We start from the raw sequence: 17902 nt of genomic DNA, 5'->3' as shown, positions 1-17902 counted from the left end.
CCTGGGAGGAATTGGCTAAGTCCCCAGCCGGAATGTCCGCTCAACGCCCCTTCCCGTCGCTGACAGGATCTCCCCAGGCATTGGCTGACTGCCCCTGGCCCTGGAGGTGCACCTGGGCCTTTGGGAGCCGCCTGGAAATGAGGAAGAGGCTGAATCTTAGTCTGGGGAGCCGGGGGGAGCCTCTCAGCTTTTCTGGCCACTGAGCCAGGAGAACCTAGGCATTCCTGGGTGTGGCGGCTGGCCGGCGCGGACCACGCGGGGCAAGCGCCAGGCCTTGAAGGTGGTGTCATCATTGGTGCTGAGCAGCAGCTCCTGGTCCACGGGGCTGAAGGCCACCGAGTTGACCACATCTTCGTGCTGGAATTTGGCCAGGCAGATATTGTAGTGCTGGTCCCAGATGTAGCCTCGCCGGTCTTCTGCGCCGCTGCCGGGCAGACGAGAGAAGGGGGTCAGGGCCGGGCCTGGCATCAGAGCAGGGTAGGAGGGCTGCCCGGCGGCTCCTCACTGACCAGGTTGCCGGTTTTTAAGCGGGACCCCTTCAAGCACGGGGGTGCCACTGGCTACTTGAGCACCCAATGAGGCTCGACCCCAACTCTGCCACCCTCCATTTACTGTACCCCTACGGCAGAAACTGCTCTGTATAAACCACTCGTGGAGACACAGGGCCTGTGCCCGGCCCCAAGGGGATGACCCTCTCTCAGTCAGACAGACAGGATGGCCAGACGGCTGGGGAACTTGACCTATGGATGGCATTTACCGAGCCCTTACAGCAGGCAGAGCACTGGACTAAGTGGTTGGACAAGAAGAATGAAACAGGATCTGGTGATCAACCTCCCTCCTATTCCCCCTCAACTGGGCACGGGGCAGCCCGGGAAAGGTGACGGTCTGAGGAGCGATCTGGCCGCGAAGCCAGAGGCCTACCTGTCGACCAAGTCCCTGCTGATGTCAAGGAAGATGAAGAAGGACTCATCATTGGGGGTGTAGGCCCAGAGGACCCGCAGGGCCTGCTTCACCTCCCACATCGTCTTCAGGTCAAACACATGCAGGTCGATCTCCTCGGCGATGGGTGGCGGGTGCATGGGGTCAGACACCAGTGAGCTAATAATAATAATAATAATGTTGGTATTTGTTAAGCGCTTACTATGTGCCGAGCACTGTTCTAAGCGCTGGGGTAGACATAGGGGAATCAGGTTGTCCCACATGGGGCTCACAGTCTTAATCCCCATTTTACAGATGAGGGAACTGAGGCACAGAGAAGTTAAGTGACTTACCCACAGTCACACAGCCGACAAGTGGCAGAGCTGGGATTCGAACTCATGAGCCCTGACTCCAAAGCCCATGCTCTTTCCACTGAGCCACGCTGCTTCTCCAGGCCAGGCTACCAGGCCAGGAGCGGCTATTCACGTACAGATACCTGGAAGGGAGAGAGGCGGGGTTTGGGCGAGGGTCCACTGCCTCCAGGGGGCAGTGGCGGAGCCACAGGAGATTCAGTGCTGGGCAGGCACATCTGGACCGGTAGCCTGGAATCCCCCAGGGTGCCTGGCCCCAGCCCTTCACTTGCCTCCCCCGGGGGCCGGCAGGCAGGCGTGAGCCCTACCTCTGGTCGGGGAACAGCCCCATCCCAATGATGTGCCCTTGCACGTCGATCACGTGATCCAGGGAGTCAAAAAATTCATCAGACCACCGTTCCTCTCCGAGCACCAGCCCTGCCATGGTAATCTGGTGGGCCAGGATCTGTTTGATCCCTAAGGAGGAGGAGGAGGAGGAGAGGTGGGGCAGGATCTCTTTTGACCCCTAGAGAGGAGGAGGAGGAGGAAGTGGGGGAGGAGGAGGGCAGGAACTGCTTGACTCCTGAAGAGGAGGGTGAGGAGGGGTGGGGCAGGATCTTCTTGACCCCTGAGGAGGAGGAAGAAAGGTAGGACAGGGCTACAGATGACTCTCTCCAGGAGGGTTGGAAGGACAGAGAAGCAGCGTGGCCTAGTGGAAAGAGCCTAGGCCTACAAGTCAGAAGACCTGGGTTCTAAAAGTGAGAATAATAATAGTAATGGCAATTGTTAATCCAGTCTAATCCCAGGTCCTGCCACTTATCTGCCATGTGTCCTCAGGCAAATCACTTAACTTCTCTGGGCCTCAGTTCCCTCAATCGGCAAAACAATGATCGATACTGTGCCTGGCAAATACCATCATTTTTATTATTATTTTTAGAAGATGATCTAAATTTGAATGCTCATATGGCAATCGTATTTATTGAGGGCTTTTATGTGCAGAACAAGCGCTTGGGAGAGGACAGCAGAATTAGCAGGCATGTTCCCTGCCCATAACGGGCTTACAGTCTAGACGGGGAGACAGATATTAATAAATTCCAATTGACTCTTCCCTCCAAAATGAAATCGAACCTGGGACAGCCTAAAAGTGATCAAAATTCTCATCATACTTGCATTTGTACCTTTTATTCGCCGTCACCTTCCCCCAGTCCTCAGCCCCACAGCACTTATGTCCATATCTGTAATTTATTTATAATAATAGTGGTATTTGTTAAGTGCTTACTATTTTGCAAAGCACTGATCTAAGTGCTGGCTGGGGGGATACAAGAAGATCAGGTTGTCCCACGTGGGGGTCATGGTCTTAATCCCCATTTTCCAGATGAGGTACCTGAGACCCAGAGAAGTCGTGACTTGAACTAAATCACAGAGTGGACAAGCTGTGGAGCCGGGATTAGAACCCATGACCCTTGACTCCCAAGCCCGGGCTCTTTCCACTGAGCCATGCGGCTCCGACTGCTCTCTCTAAGATCACCCATGACCTCCTTCTTGTCAAATCCAATGGCTCCTACTCCATTCTAATCCTCCTTGACCTCTCTGCTGCCTTTGACACTGTTGACCATCCCCCCCTCCTCCATACCTTATCTCACCTTGGCTTCACTGACTCTGTCCTCTCCTGGTTCTCCTCTTACCTCTCTGGCCGGTCATTCTCGGTCTCCGTCGCTGGAGCCTCCTCCCCTTCCCATCCTTTAACTGTTGGAGTTCCTCAGGGTCAGTTCTTGGCCCTCTTTTGTTCTCCATTTACACTCACTCCCTCGGTGAACTCATTGGCTCTCACGGCTTTGACTACCATCTCTACGCAGATGACACGCAGATCTACATCTCCGCCCCATCCTCTCCCCCTCCCTTCAGGCTCGCATCTCCTCCTGCCTCCAGCACGTCTCCACCTGGATGCCGGCCCGCCACCTAAAACTCAACATGAGCAAGACTGAGCTCCTCATCTTCCCTCCCAAACCCGGTCCTCTCCCAGACTTCTCTATCACCGTGGATGGCATGACCATCCTTCCCGTCTCTCAGGCCCGCAATCTCGGTGTCATCCTTGACTTGTCTCTCTCGTTCACCCCACACATCCTATCCATTACTGAGACCTGCCAGTTTCACCTCTACAATATCGCCAAGATCTACCCTTCCCTCTCCACCCAAACAGCTACCTTACTTATGGGCTCTCGTTATATCCCAGCTAGACTACTGTGTCAGCCTTCTCTCTGACCTCCCTTCCTCCTCTCTCGCCCCGCTCCAGTCTATTCTTCACTCCGCTGCCAGGCTCATCTTCCTGCAGAAATGATCTGGGCATGTCACTCCCCTTCTTAAACACCTCCAGTGGTTGCCTATCAACCTCCGCTCCAAACAAAAACTCCTCACTCTAGGCTTCAAGGCTCTACATCACCTTGCCCCTTCCTACCTCTCCTCCCTTCTCTCTTTCTACCACCCACCCCGCATGCTCCGCTCCTCTGCCGCCCACCTCCTCACCGTCCCTCGGTCTCGCCTATCCCGCCGTCGACCCCTGGGTCACGTCCTCCCGCGGTCCTGGAATGCCCTCCCTCCTCACCTCCGCCAAACTGATTCTCTTTCCCTCTTCAAAACCCTACTTAAAACTCACCTCCTCCAAGAGGCATTCCCAGACTGAGCTCCTCTTCTCCCTCTACTCCCTCTGCCATCCCCCTTTACCTCTCCACAGCTTAACCCTCTTTTTCCCCTTTTCCCTCTGCTCCTCCACCTCTCCCTTCCCATCCCCACAGCACTGTACTCATCCACTCAACTGTATATATTTTCGTTACCCTATTTATTTTGTTAATGAATTGTACATCACCTCGATTATATTTAGTTGCCATTGTTTTTACGAGATGTTCTTCCCCTTGACACTGTTTAGTGCCATTGTTCTTGTCTGTCCGTCTCCCCCGATTAGACTTGTAAGCCCTTCAAACGGCAGGGACTGTCTCTATCTGTTCCCGACTTGTTCATCCCAAGCGCTTAGTACAGTGCTCTGCACATAGTAAGCGCTCAATAAATACTATTGAATGAATGAATGAATTCTCTATTTATGTTAAAGTCCGTTTCCCCTTCTAGATTACGAGCTCTCCACTGGACTGGATCATCACTGCCTTGATATTAAGCAAGCTGGTGATTCACTTGACCATCATATGAGATTATCCTTAGCTGAACCGCTCTCCTTCACTCTGCCTTCTACTGGACCCACTTATTCTCAGTAAAATGAGGTTCCCCCCCTGATTTATCAAGGCATTTAAAAAAAAACAAAACTATCTTGTTAAGCACTCTCTATGTGGCCTGCGCTGCACTAAACATTGGGTCAGATACAAGCTAATGAGGTTGGACCCAATCCCTGTCCCACATGGGGCTCACTGTCTTAATCCCCATTTTAGAGAGGAGGTTAACTGAGGCACATAGAGTCCCCAAGGTGATGCAGCAGACAAGAGGCGGAGCCAGAATTAGAACCCAGGTCCTCTGACTTCCAAACCCGGGCTCTCTCCATGAGCCCGCACTGCTTCCCAACGTGTCATCTGCAACAGCTCCAGGAGGATAACTCTCCCGCTCAACTTCCCTCTTATTTCATCCACTGCATCCAAGTTCTGGCTTGTCCAATTCTTCCTCTTCCTACACCTCGCTTGCCACTGGAGCCCAGCCAGACACGTAGAACCAGGCTCCCAAAGCCCTCAGGCTCAGACCACCTTGGATGACGCCTCTGTGAAACCCTTCCCTTCCCCATCGCCTCCACCACCTGGGAGCTTTTGCATGAGGCCCTCCCCGCCCCGTTACCTTCCAAATCCAATGGCTGGTTTGACTCCCCCAGTGGGATCAAGGTCTGTTGCGGTACTGGCCAGTTTCTCTTCCATTTCCCTGTGTTGCTCTCTTCCACTCTCAGAACCCCCATCCCAAAGCATTCCCCAGACCCGGGAGAAGGGCTCCAGTGACCCCCAAGACGCCCTTGTGGGCCCAGGACAACATTTAAGGCCCCAGCGGGGCAGGGTTTAGAGACTGCTGCTGGGCCGCCTCACTCGGGGGGCTCCAGGTCTGCCCCCTCCATGGCGAGGCTGCCCCTCAGAGGCCACTTGTGCCCCCCATTCTGTCATCTCCATGCCCGCCTGGCCTCCCCAGAGCTCTCCGGGACAAGAACGGCCCCAGCCCCTTTGCCCCAGGCCACCAAGGAGCTGGGAGCTCTGGGAGAGCTGCAATGGGAAACCAAAGCCGGTCTCTTTTTCAGCTTCAGGGCCTTATCCGGCGATTCCCCAGTCCACAGGTCGCCCTCCCTCCCACCTGCCCCAGTCCCGACATTCTGGAGCTAGCAGGCTTCCCGGATGGGCGGTTGGGGGGACGTCAGGCTGTGGGAATTTGGGGCCCTGCTCCATCTCACCCACCTGAGCCCGTGACCTTACCTATTTGGCGTGGGGAGTAGGTGAGGCAGCCAGTGGTGAAGATCAGGTACTTCTTCTGGGCCTCCTGCTCACCCATGGGGGGCGGGCCGCCGCCCGAGCCCTGGGGGAGCTTAGTCCTGCTCCTGGCCAGCAGCTCTGCCACCTTGGTCTCCAGCTCCTGCTCGCTCAGGAGGGGCCTCCCCTGCTCCTCCAGGTCGTCCAAGAAGCGCACAACCCCTCGGCCCCCGCAGGTAGCTCCGCCGGGACACCCGGCCCTCTCTGGGGCCCGGCCTGCCTCTCCTCCTCCTCGTCAGCCGGGTCAAAGACGTCAGCAGTGGCGGCCCGCTGCTCCCCATAGTCCAGGAGGAGGTCAGGAGAGTCATGGTGGCTGCAGTTGGCCATCATCACCATGCGATCGTGCTGGCGTTCAGGTTCTGGATTTTGAACAGCCTCTTCACCATGTTCACATTCTCCAACTCGATGCCCTGTTGCCACAGGATGGAAGGGGGACCGGGGAACCAGCTCTGGCACCTCAGCCGTCCCGTGGCTCCCAGCTCTGCCCCTTGGTTGCTTTGGAGTGAGGCGGGTGAGGGGGCGCTGGGAGAGTGGACCCCCACGTGACCCAAGAAAATGGACAAGGGCAAGGAGAGGGGCCCAGCCCCCAGCCTGGCTTCCTGCCTCACCTGGAAGGCGATGTTCAGCCATAGCACAGAGCAAGATGTGATGTGTCCAATCCTGTGCAGGTTCCCGGAAATCAGTTTGGTTTCATTAAGCCAGCAGCCAAACACGTCATAGGGTTTGTTGCGCACCCGGGACAGGAAGGTGAAGTTGTCTATGGAGGAGAGAGGGAAAGAGAGGGGAGTCAGCCTTCCACCTTGGGACACCGGGGAAAGGGGGATAGCGGGGTGGGGTCGGGGGTCTTCAACCCTGCTCACTGCTAGGGCTTGGGGTTCTGCAGCCCCACCTTCCCCCCGGGCAGAGGTTCAGGGCCCAGGGCAGACCTGTGTTCCCCTGGCCATGCTCATTGGCGGGGAAGGTGAGATGGGGCAGAAGCAAGCCCAGCCCTGCCAGGGGTGGTGGAGGGAGTCCTGTATCCCTCTGTCCCCTTTGGATGGCCCACTCCCTCTCAACACGAGGACCAGGCTGGGGTTCTGTCCCTTCCTCACCTTGAGCCAGCAGTAGCAGTGAGCAGCACGTTGTGCACAGCACTGTACATTGTGAACAGCTGGAGAAAGAATGCCCAGGTCAAAAGCGGACACAGTCTTGGCCTGTGGGCAGTTCCGGCTCTTCTCACATCCTCCTAGCCACGGGCCTGGGCGACTCCTCCCCACTCCAGATGTTCCCTCCCGTGCGGGGGTGCGTGCAGGGGGCAGCTGGCCATGCCTGGCTGCCCATTACTCCCCACCCCAGTCTTCCCCCAACCTGGCACCTGTGCAGGTGAGTCCACTGTCCTGGCCACATTTCCAATAAATACAACTGACTGATGAACATCAAGGAGTTCCAGGCCCGCGCTGTGGAGACCCCTGGGGGACCAGAAGGGGGAAGAGATGGGCGGGGCCTGCACCCTGGTTCTATGCAGGGAACCCAGGGAACCCCTCTGGCCCCGGCCAACCCCAGAATCTTCCTCTTCTCCACCACCACCGACTTGAGTGCCCCAAGGGGGGCTCACCATCCACCCCGCCTGGTCCAGGGGGACTGGTCACCCACACTGCCTGGCCCGGGCTGGGTGGCGGGGTAGCTCTCAGTCACTCACCCAGGCTGATGACCGCAATCTCTCCTGAAGAGGAGCTGTGGGGTCCCACGAAGACCCCGGATACCAGGAGGAGCGTGTCATCCCAATTGAACTGGGAGAACAGGGTGTAACTCCAGTTGTAGGGTCGCATGTTGGAGCTGTGCAGCAGGGAGATGGCCAGGTCATTGTCCCAGATCTGTGGGGTGGAGGAGGAGGAGGAATGGGGGGAAGGACGGCACAAGAACAATCTTCATGGAAGGGGCTGTGGGGAAGATCCACCTACTGGAAGGTCCGCGGCTCAGCTGGTGACGCCATCTGGAACTCCCAGGGGAGGATTAAGAAGGGGGAAAAACTATAAAGAACACTCCCTGTTTGGAGGCCGATAAGGGAAGGCCAATCGATTGTATTTACCGAGCTATTACTGTGTGCAGAGCACTGTCCTAGGTGCTTGGGAGAATCCAATGAAACAGAGTTGGTAGACACATTCCCTGCCCACAATTAATTTATAGTCTAGAGGGGAGATAGACATTAAGGAGATAAGACATTAAGATAGAAAAGCAGTGTGGCTCAATGGAAAAAGATCGGGCTTGGAAGGCAGAAGCCATGGGTTCTAATTCCGGCTCCTCCACTTGTCTCCTGTGTGACTTCAGGCAAGCCACTTAACTTCTCTGTGTCTCAGTTCCCTCACCTGCAAAATGGGGATTAAAACTGTGAGCCCCAGGTGAGACAACCTGATTACTCCGGATCTAACCCAGGGTTTATTCATTCAGTAGTATTTATTGAGCGTTTACTATGTGCAGAGCACTGTACTAAGTTCTTGGGATGAACAAGTCGGCAACAGATAGAGACAGTCCCTGCCGTTTGAAGGGCTTACAGTCTAATCGGGGGAGACGGACAGACAAGAACAATGGCAATAAATAGAGTCAAGGGGAAGAACATCTCGTAAAAACCAATGGCAACTAAATAGAATCAAGACGATGTACAATTCATTAACAAAATAAATAGGGTAATGGAAATATATATAGTTGAGCGGACGAGTACAGTGCTGTGGGGATGGGAAGGGAGAGGTGGAGGAGCAGAGGGAAAAGGGGAAAAAGGGGATTTAGCTGCAGAGAGGTAAAGGGTGGGTGGCAGAGGGAGTAGAGGGAGAAGAGGAGCTCAGTCTGGGAACGCCTCTTGGAGGAGATGAGTTTTAAGTAGGGTTTTGAAGAGGGGAAGAGAATCAGTTTGGCGGAGGTGAGGAGGGAGGGCGTTCCAGGACCGCGGGAGGACGTGACCCAGGGGTCGACGGCGGGATAGGCGAGACCGAGGGACGGTGAGGAGGTGGGCGGCAGAGGAGCGGAGCATGCGGGGTGGGTGGTAGAAAGAGAGAAGGAAGGAGAGGTAGGAAGGGGCAAGGTGATGGAGAGCCTTGAAGCCTAGAGTGAGGAGTTTTTGTTTGGAGCGGAGGTTGACAGGCAACCACTGGAGGTGTTTAAGAAGGGGAGTGACATGCCCAGATCGTTTCTGCAGGAAGATAAGCCAGGTAGCGGAGTGAAGAATAGACTGGAGCGGGGCGAGAGAGGAGGAAGGGAGGTCAGAGAGAAGGTTGACACAGTAGTCTAGCCGGGATGTAACGAGAACCTGTAGCAGTAAGGTAGCCGTTTGGGTAGAGAGGAAAGGGCGGATCTTGGCGATATTGTAGAGGTGAAACCGGCAGGTCTTGGTAACGGATAGGATGTGTGGGGTGAACGAGAGAGACGAGTCAAGGATGACACCGAGATTGCGGGCCTGAGAGACGGGAAGGATGGTCGTGCCATCCACGGTGATGGGGAAGTCTGGGAGAGGACCGGGTTTGGGAGGGAAGATGAGGAACTCAGTCTTGCTCATGTTGAGTTTTAGGTGGCGGGCCGACATCCAGGTGGAGACGTCCTGGAGGCAGGAGGAGATGCGAGCCTGAAGGGAGGGGGAGAGGACGGGGCGAAGATGTAGATCTGCGTGTCATCTGCGTATAGATGGTAGTTAAAGCCGTGAGAGCCAATGAGTTCACCGAGGGAGTGAGTGTAAATGGAGTACAGAAGAGGGCCAAGAACTGACCCTTGAGGAACTCCAACAGTTAAAGGATGAGAGGGGGAGGAGGCTCCAGCGAAGGAGACCGAGAATGATCGTCCAGAGAGGTAAGAGGAGAACCAGGAGAGGACAGAGTCAGTGAAGCCAAGGTGAGATAAGGTATGGAGGAGGAGGGGATGGTCGACAGTGTCAAAGGCAGCAGAGAGGTCAAGGAGGATTAGAAAGGAGTAGGAGCCATTGGATTTGGCAAGAAGATCATGGGTGACCTTAGAGAGAGCAGTCTCGGTAGAGTAGAGGGGACGGAAGCCAGATTGGAGGGGGTCTAGGAGAGAATGGGAGTTAAGGAATTCTAAGCATCGATTGTAGACGACTCGTTCTAGGATTTTGGAAAGGAAGGGTAGTAGGGAGATAGGGCGATAACTGGAGGGGGAAGTGGGGTCAAGAGCGGGTTTTTTTAGGATGGGGGAGACGTGGGCATGTTTGAAGGCAGCGGGGAAGGAGCCATTGGAGATTGAGTGGTTAAAAATAGAAGTTAAGGAAGGGAGGAGGGCAGGGGCGATGGTTTTAGTAAGGTGAGAGGGAATGGGGTCTGAGGCGTAGGTGGAGGGGGTGGCACTTGCGAGGAGGGAGGAGATCTCCTCTGAGGATACTGCAGGGAAGGATGGGAAAGTAGGGGAGAGGGTTGGTGGGGGGGAGGGGAGAGGCGGAGGGGTGACTTTGGGGAGCTCAGACCTGATTGTGTTGATTCTCATGAGGAAATAGGTGGCCAGATCATTGGGGGTGAGAGATGGGGGATGAGGAGGAACAGGGGGCCTAAGGAGAGAGTTAAAGGTCCGTAACAATCAGTGGGGGTGACAGGCATGGGTGTCGATGAGGGAGGAGAAGTTTTGCCTGGCGGAGGAGAGGGCAGAGTTAAGGCAGAAAGGATAAATTTGAAGTGTGTGAGGTCAGCTTGGTGCTTGGACTTTCGCCAGGAGCGCTCAGCAGCTCGAGCATAGGAGCGTAGGAGGCAGACAGAGGAGGTGATCCAGGGCTGTGGGTTAGGGGAGGGAGAGCAGCGGAGGGAAAGGGGGGCGAGAGAGTCGAGATGAGTAGAGAGGGTGGAGTTGAGAGCGGAGACCTGATCATCGAGAGTGGGAAGAGAGGACAGGGCGGCAAGGTGAGGAGAGATGCTATTGGAAAGATGGATGGGATCGAGAGAGCGGAGGTCTCTGTGGGGCAGTAGTGAAGATTTGCAGGGGGAGGGAGTGTGAGAGATGAGGCAGGTGAGAAGGTTATGGTCAGAGAGAGGGATTTCAGAGTTGGTGAGGGAGGAGATAGTGCAGCGGTAGGAGATGACGAGATCGAGGGTGTGATCGAGTCGGTGAGTGGGCGCGGTATGGTGGAGGAGGAGGTCGGCAGAGTCGAGGAGGGATAGCAGGCGGGCGGCAGAGGAGTCGTCGGGTACATCCATATGGATGTTGACGTCACCAAGGATCAGAGTGGGCAGAGAGAAGGAGAGAAGGAAGGTGAGAAAGGGGTCAAGGTGGTTGAAGAAGTCGGAGGTGGGACCGGGAGGGCGGTAGATGACAGCGACAAGTATCTGGAGGGGGTGGTAGAGGCGAATGATATGGGCTTCGAAGGAGGGGAAGGAGAGGGAGGGGAGAGGAGGGATAGTGTGGAAGCGGCAATGGGGCGAGAGGAGGAAGCCGACACCTCCTCCCTTACCGGTGAGTCTGGGGGAGTGGGAGAAGGAGAGGCCTCCGCTGGAGAGGGCGGCAGCGGAGACCGTGTCTTCGGGAGAGAGCCACGTTTCCGAAAGGGCGAGGAGGAGGAGAGAGCGGGAGAGGAAAAGGTCATGGACGAAAGGTAGCTTACCTGTAATAGGGCGGAGGTTCCAGAGGCTACAATTGAAAGTAGCTGTGGGTGCAAGGGGGGGAGGGGAGGAAGGGCGGGGGGAGGGGAGGGTTTGGATGGGAAGGAGGTGGCGGGGCCCTGGACGGGGAGAGGGGGATGAGGGGTAGCGGTGGGACAAGAGGACTGGGATGGGTCGTGGGTGGGGAAGAGAGAAGGGGAGAGGGGGTGAGGAGGGGGTTTGGTGGGGGGAAGAGTGGGGGAGGGGGAAGAGGGGTAGCGCTGGTAAAGTGGGGTTCTAGGGCGGGGGAGAGGAGGGGGGGAGACAGAGGAGAGAGCAGGAAAGAGCTGAGCAAGAGAGGGGAAGGGGAAGGGGAGGATAGGAAGGGGTGGGAGGGGGGACATGGCGAGGCCAGAGAGGTGGGTGGCAGCACTGACAACAATAAACAGTAATAAACGAAATCGGTAATATAGCAACATGATACAGTATGATACAATACAGTAGTGCTAATATAGCAACATGATACAGTATGATACAATATAGTAGTGTTAATAAGTGGGCGATGACCAGGGTCGGGGGTAGGCTCGATTAAAGGGCGACCTGATCAAACTCAAAGTCTGATGACAATAAACAATAACAAGCAAAATTAGATCAGCAATTGGCACATATTAAGCACTTAGCCAACAACATCATTATCATAAATAAATTACGCTGTGGACTTAAGTGTTGTGAGGCCGCACGAGGGGTGACTAAAGGGTGCAGATCAAAGGGCAAGGGGGACACAGAAGGGAGTGGGAAAAGAGGAAAGAAGGACTTAGTCAGGGAAGGCACCATGGGGAAAGGGGCCTTCAGTAAGGCTTTCAAGGCAGGGAAGAGTCACTGTCTGACAGGAAGAGGAAGGGAGTTCCAAGACAGAGGGAGGATGTGGGCGAGGAGTTGGTGGTGAGCTAGATGAGATGGAGTGAGAGGGAGCAGGACCGGAGTCCTAGCAAACCTCTGTTTTGCAGATCTGAGTGGGGCTGGAGCGGGAACATATCTACCAACTCCGCTGTATCATCCTTCCAGTGTTTAGTACAGTGTCCTGCACCCAGTCTGCACCCGTAAACACCACTGATAGTGACCCCTGAAAAAGGCTGTGTTCAGCTCACGGGGGAAGTAGACCAGGACGACTGCAGAGATGGAAGTCTTCTCAGACTGGGCCAAGTTACCCCTTTTGTTCTGTCATATTTCCCAAGCGCTTACGACTGTTCTGCACATAGTAACTGCTCAACCAATACCACAGGCTATTTGGAAAAGCATTAGCTTCTGGGACAGATGTGGATGCCCACCTGGTTATAAAGAGATGCCTCCAATTTCACCTTCGTTTTGGTCACTGCTCAAGAGGGCTACCTCAGTCCCACAACCGCTATGCTTGGGAAACTATGTCGTCTCCTCTGGTGACCTATTACTGAGTCTTTAATTAAAAACTGGTTATAATGAAAAGCCTCTAGGTGTACGTTGGCTTCACCTCTGGGGGGGCAGGAGGTACTAGAGAGCTGAGCTGGGGAGGATCTCTGGACCCCATCCCCCCACCGGTGGTGGTACTGGCTAGCTGGACCCTAGAAACTCCCCCAGGAGCAGATTAAGTGCAATTCTAAAAGCCAAAGAATGCGGCGGCGAGTTCAGTGGGAAAAACCTGGGGTGACCCTTAAGCTAGAACCTCAAAACATGGCCCCCAGCGCTCAGCAGAAGAAAGTTGAGGGTGCTCAGCCCCAGGGAAGACCTTCAGAAATCTTGGCTCCTGGGGTTACCTTGGGCGGGAGCCATCGCTGGAGGGGCCCAGAATTCTTATGTCAGTTGGCAGAAAGGCCTAGTGGCAAGAGCCCGGGCTTGGGAGTCTGAGGACATGGGTTCTTATCCTGGCTCTGCCACTTGTCTGCTGGGTGACCTTGGGCATCTCTCAACTCCTCTGCCTCAGTTACCTCAATGGTAAAATGATGATTAAGACTCGAGCCCTGTGGTGGGACAACCTCATTACCGTATATCTACCTCAGTGCTTAAAACAGTACTTTGCACATAGTAAGCAATTAGTAAATACCATAATTATTACATTATTTTCATCCAATCTCTCCATGAGTAAAAGCTCTCAGAACAGTGAGCGGCTCCTGACCAGCAGGGCTGCCTCTCTCTCTCTTCCTCCCCAGAATGTAACCCGGCCCCTCCCCGACTTGGCCTTTAAGAACAAACCCTCTGCAAAGCACCGGGGCCTAACACCGGGGCTTAATGGAAAGAGTCCCGGCCTGGCCTTGAAGTTGGAGGACCTGGGTTCCCATCCCAATTTGTCACTTATCTGCTCTGTGACCTCGGGTAAGCCACTTCACTTCTCTGTGCCTCAGTGCCCTCACCTGCGAAATGACGATTCAATCCCTGTTCTCCCTCCTACTTAGGCTGCAAGCCCCATGTGGGACCTGATTAACTTGTGGGGAGGGAAAGTTTCTGCTAATTCTTTTGGATTGTGCTCTCCCAAGTGCTCAATACAGTGCTCTACACATAGTCAGCACTCAATAAATACAATTGACTCTATCTACCCAGCACTTAGAACACTTCTTGGCACATAGTAAGTGCTTAATTGTATAGTAAAAGTAGCAAAAATCTCAGGTGGGATTGTTTTCCATTTGTGAAAGTGTGGCAGAAAAGGGTGCCGGGCCGCACACCATCCAGTTAGCCCAGCTAAATCAGGAGATTTCCCAGCTGTAGGACAAAAGGCTCTGATGGGACTAGTTGGTGGTCTACAGCCTTATCAACTAGAGGGCACATTGCGGAGAGAGTGGGGTACAAGTTCAGGGTGGGGGAGAACAGCAGCGAGACGGACCGACTTCCATCGGTACTGAGGCCAGCTCCCTGAGTGTCTTCCTTGAGTTCTTGGAAATGGGGGTAAACTGCAGACTTCCTACCCCAGTAGACTAGAAGCTCTTTGTGGGCAGGGTTGCGTCTCCCAGTTGAAGCAGCATGGCCTGGTGGCTAGAGGCCGGACCTGGGAGTCAGAGAAGCTCATGGGTTCTCATCTGAGTCCGCCACCTGTCTGCTATATGACCTTGGGCGAGTCGTTTTGCTGCTCTGTGCCTCACTCCCTTCATCTGTAAAACGGGGATTAACACTGTGAACACTGTGCTGGATAGGGATCGTGAACAACCCAATTATTTTGTTTCTTCCCCAGTGCTTAGAGTGGTGCTTGGCACATTGTAAGCGTTTAACAAATACCACCATTATTCATTATCAACACTGTAAGCGTTTAACAAATACCACCATTATTCATTATCATAACACCGCTTCGAATGCAGTAAGTGCCCATTAAATACCAACGATTGAGTCATTCGACCAGTCGATTGATCGAGGTGCCTTCAAGGAAGAGAGTAGCAGGGTTCCGGCGTGGAGGGGGTCTGAGCACCTCAGTCTGCTGTGGCCGGGCAGGTGACCAGTTCCTGTCTCACCTTGATGGTACAGTTTTTGGAGCAGGAAGCAAACAGGAAGCACTTTTGGGAGAAGCTGAGGTGGAGGACCTGGTCGCTGTGCTCCCTCAAAGTCTGGACTTCTACGCAGGGGATGATGTCGGTGAGCCACCGGAACTCCTCGTACCAGGACACGGCAGCTGGAACACACCCCACCCCACCAGCCGAGAGGCAAGGCTGACATCGGCAGACTGTCCGGCTGGGGCCATCCCCAACAGAGCGGAGACTGGCTCATCACTGCCATGGGCCAGGAGCCATGAGGCCGTTCCCAGGCCGGGCTTTCCTCACATGTCCCCTAGGCTGGCTTATTTGCCCACCAACTTTCCCTTCGGAGGAGCCAAGGATGGCGTTCCAGACCTGCCCTTAAGGAAGCTACAGGCCGAGGGCTTGGAACAAGCTAGGGGGGCAAGTGGGAGGGAGGGGGAGATTGACTGAAGTGATTCGACAGGAAAAAGCATGGGCCTAGAAGCAGGGAGCCTGGCTTCTGATCCCGCCTCCACCACTTGCCTGCTCTGTGAACTCGGGCGAGTCACTTCACTTCCCTGGTCCGCAATTTCCACATCTGATTAAAGATTTGTTGTCTTTCCCTTTAAGGATGGGACCCCCAAGTGGGATGGGGATTAAGTTAGGTCTGATGATGCTGTATCAGCACTGAGCATAGTAGCAGGCTCAGCCCAGAATCAGGGCTTAACTAACACCATCATTAGTATTATCACTATTAATACTAATAATAATGATAAAAATAAAGAGTGAAGCATTACCCAGGTTGCTGTGCTGAGCTATCTGGGCCCCATACTTTGTTTCTCCCCATCCATCCTCTCTAGACCCTACCCCGGGTCGACTTCGATATGGGCTACCCAGAGGGGAAACCCTGTCCATTTAAAATGCCATCAATCTTTTCACACTTCACCACCTCCCCTTGGGGATCCCAAAGCCCTCCATTACCGGTTCTACTCTTTGGCAGTCCCCAGATTGATAGAACCAGGAGTTGGCCCAAGAGACAGTTGCTGGGTGGGGAAGGAAGTCTAGAGAACTGGAGCTTTGGATCCGAAGTCCCCTCCATCCTCTTCCAACAACCCGGCCAAGGGCTTCCCCTGCCCGATACGGTTGATAGCAAGGGGTAGAGACTTGACGTCTCTCCTCCACGACCTAGCGCTGCCCCTTGCTGGGCTAGGGGGGCCACCCATCCGTGGCCCTTGACTTCCCAGCGTTCCACTTGCAAGTCGGGTCTTCCCAGAAGGGGCGGCGAGGTCTCAGCCCACCTGGACCTTCCTAACTGAAGCGGTATGGTCTAGTGGAAAGAGCCCGGGCCTAGGAGTCAGAAGGACCTCGGTTCTAATCCCAGCTCCACGACCTGTCTCCCATGCGACCGTGGGCAAGTCGCTTCATTTCTCTGGGGATTAAGACCGTGAGCCTCATGTGGGACGGGGACTGCGTCTAACCTGAGTAGCTTGTGTTTACCACAGTGCTTAGTTCAGTGGCTGCCACTTACTACGCATTTCAGGCCGCTAAACATGTAAATAAAGCTGGTGGCCTCAGAGGTGGAGGGAGCCGCTGACGATCCCAAGTGGAGAGCGACGTTCTGACTTCAGCCGCCAGAACCCCCGTGCCAGCTGGAAGCTCGGGGTCAGCCAGGGGACCAGAGATGGGGGGCCAGTGTGGAGACACTGATGCCATCCTGAGAGCGTGCCAGGCTGTGCAAGGGCTCCTCAGGGTCTGGGATGGGCCCAGGCTGGGTCTTTTACCCCACCCAGCCGAGAGCAACTCCCTCCCCTGCCCCTCGGCCCGCTGACTGACCCGGATGGCGGGGCACATCTTGGTCCACGTGATAATAGCGGTAGAAAAGTGCCTTCCAGAGGAATTCATCGCAGGCTACAGCCTGCCACTGGCGGCACACCAGCCCAGTGGCCAGCACATCAGCGTGTCCCAGGTTGAGGAAGATCTGATAGACAAGGCTATTGGGAAGCAGGGGTGAGGCAGCCCCCTCATCCATCCTGGGTCATTCTGGTCCGGAGCCACTACCGGATCACCCCTGGCCACGCTGTCGCCTCCTCCTTTCTGCTGGACACAACACCCGCTCTCAGCAACGTACCCAGCCCAGAGGGACACAACGCGGGTGACCTCCGGAGATCCTTGACCCGCCGGGGATCTCCTGGCCTGGGCTGGGACAGGGCTCGGGGGACTGGCAGTGGTGCAGGGCCGGGCCAGACCAGATCGGTGGGAGTACTGGGGGGCAGCGGGAAGAAAATCTGAGGCTTTTTCCTCACCCCGGCATCTCTCTCCAACCCATCCCCCAGCTCTCCCCGGTCCGGCCCTGACTGACATGCACTTGAAATGGGGGTGGGGGTACAGAGGGGCTGGGTAGAGCCTAGCTCAACAGGAAAAGGGCTTGGATACCCTGCTGTGATGGCCAAGAGATCCAAAACCAGAACTTCAGGACTCCTCCCTCCTCCACCACAACCCAGCTCCTTCACCGGCTCTCCTGTGAACAAGAAAAACCACCATAATCTTGCATCACCAGAAGAGGCATTCAAGAGAGCGGCTTAGGGCAGGACTGCTGATTCCTTGCTGTTGGAGGCGGCAGCTACTGACACCCATTTTTTTTACAGAATCCGTTAAGTGCATACTATGTGCCAGGCACCGTACTAAGCACTGGGGTGCTTACAGGCGAGTTGGGTTGGACAGAGTCTTTGTCCCGCAGGGGGCTCAGAGTCTTAAGCCCCATTTTGCAGGTGAGGTAACTGAGGCCCAGCAAATTGAAGTGGCATGCCTATGGTCACACAGCAGACTCGTTGGGGGGACAGGATTAGAACCCAGGTCCTTCCAACTTCCGTCTTCCATCTACTAGGCACGCTGCCTCTCTGACCCCTTTTCGCCTCCAAGTCCAGTGGTTAGCAAATCGGAACCAGCGGGACAGGTCTGAGGGCAGCCTTCCCCTGAAGAGGGAGACAAGCTGACAGGAAACCCGCCAGGCACAGCATCCTGCCCCTCAGACCGGGGACCTTCCAAAGACCCTTGGAACCAAGCCTCAAACTGGATCTTGGTCCAAACGATATTCCATGGTGACATTTTTCCGGCACCGTTTCCTTGAGTTCAGTACAGTTTCT

General features: G+C 55.1%; 1 protein-coding gene across 1 annotated transcript; it reads right to left on the bottom strand.

Annotated features, from left to right (window-relative positions):
• Positions 1–183: 183 nt before the first annotated feature.
• FBXW5 (F-box and WD repeat domain containing 5) lies at positions 184–16788 on the bottom strand. The gene is given in 11 exon segments (XM_029056493.1): positions 184–424; positions 922–1096; positions 1383–1414; positions 1598–1745; positions 5714–5990; positions 5993–6108; positions 6111–6177; positions 6376–6524; positions 7446–7620; positions 14778–14935; positions 16593–16788. Coding segments are annotated over 11 exon segments (1734 nt in total).
• Between the last annotated feature and the right edge of the window lie 1114 nt (positions 16789–17902).

This window comes from Ornithorhynchus anatinus, chromosome Y3, assembly GCF_004115215.2.
Source record: "Ornithorhynchus anatinus isolate Pmale09 chromosome Y3, mOrnAna1.pri.v4, whole genome shotgun sequence".
Lineage (NCBI taxonomy): Eukaryota > Metazoa > Chordata > Mammalia > Monotremata > Ornithorhynchidae > Ornithorhynchus > Ornithorhynchus anatinus.
Note: the sequence above shows the minus strand (reverse complement) of the source record. Positions and strands in the feature narration are given on the sequence as shown.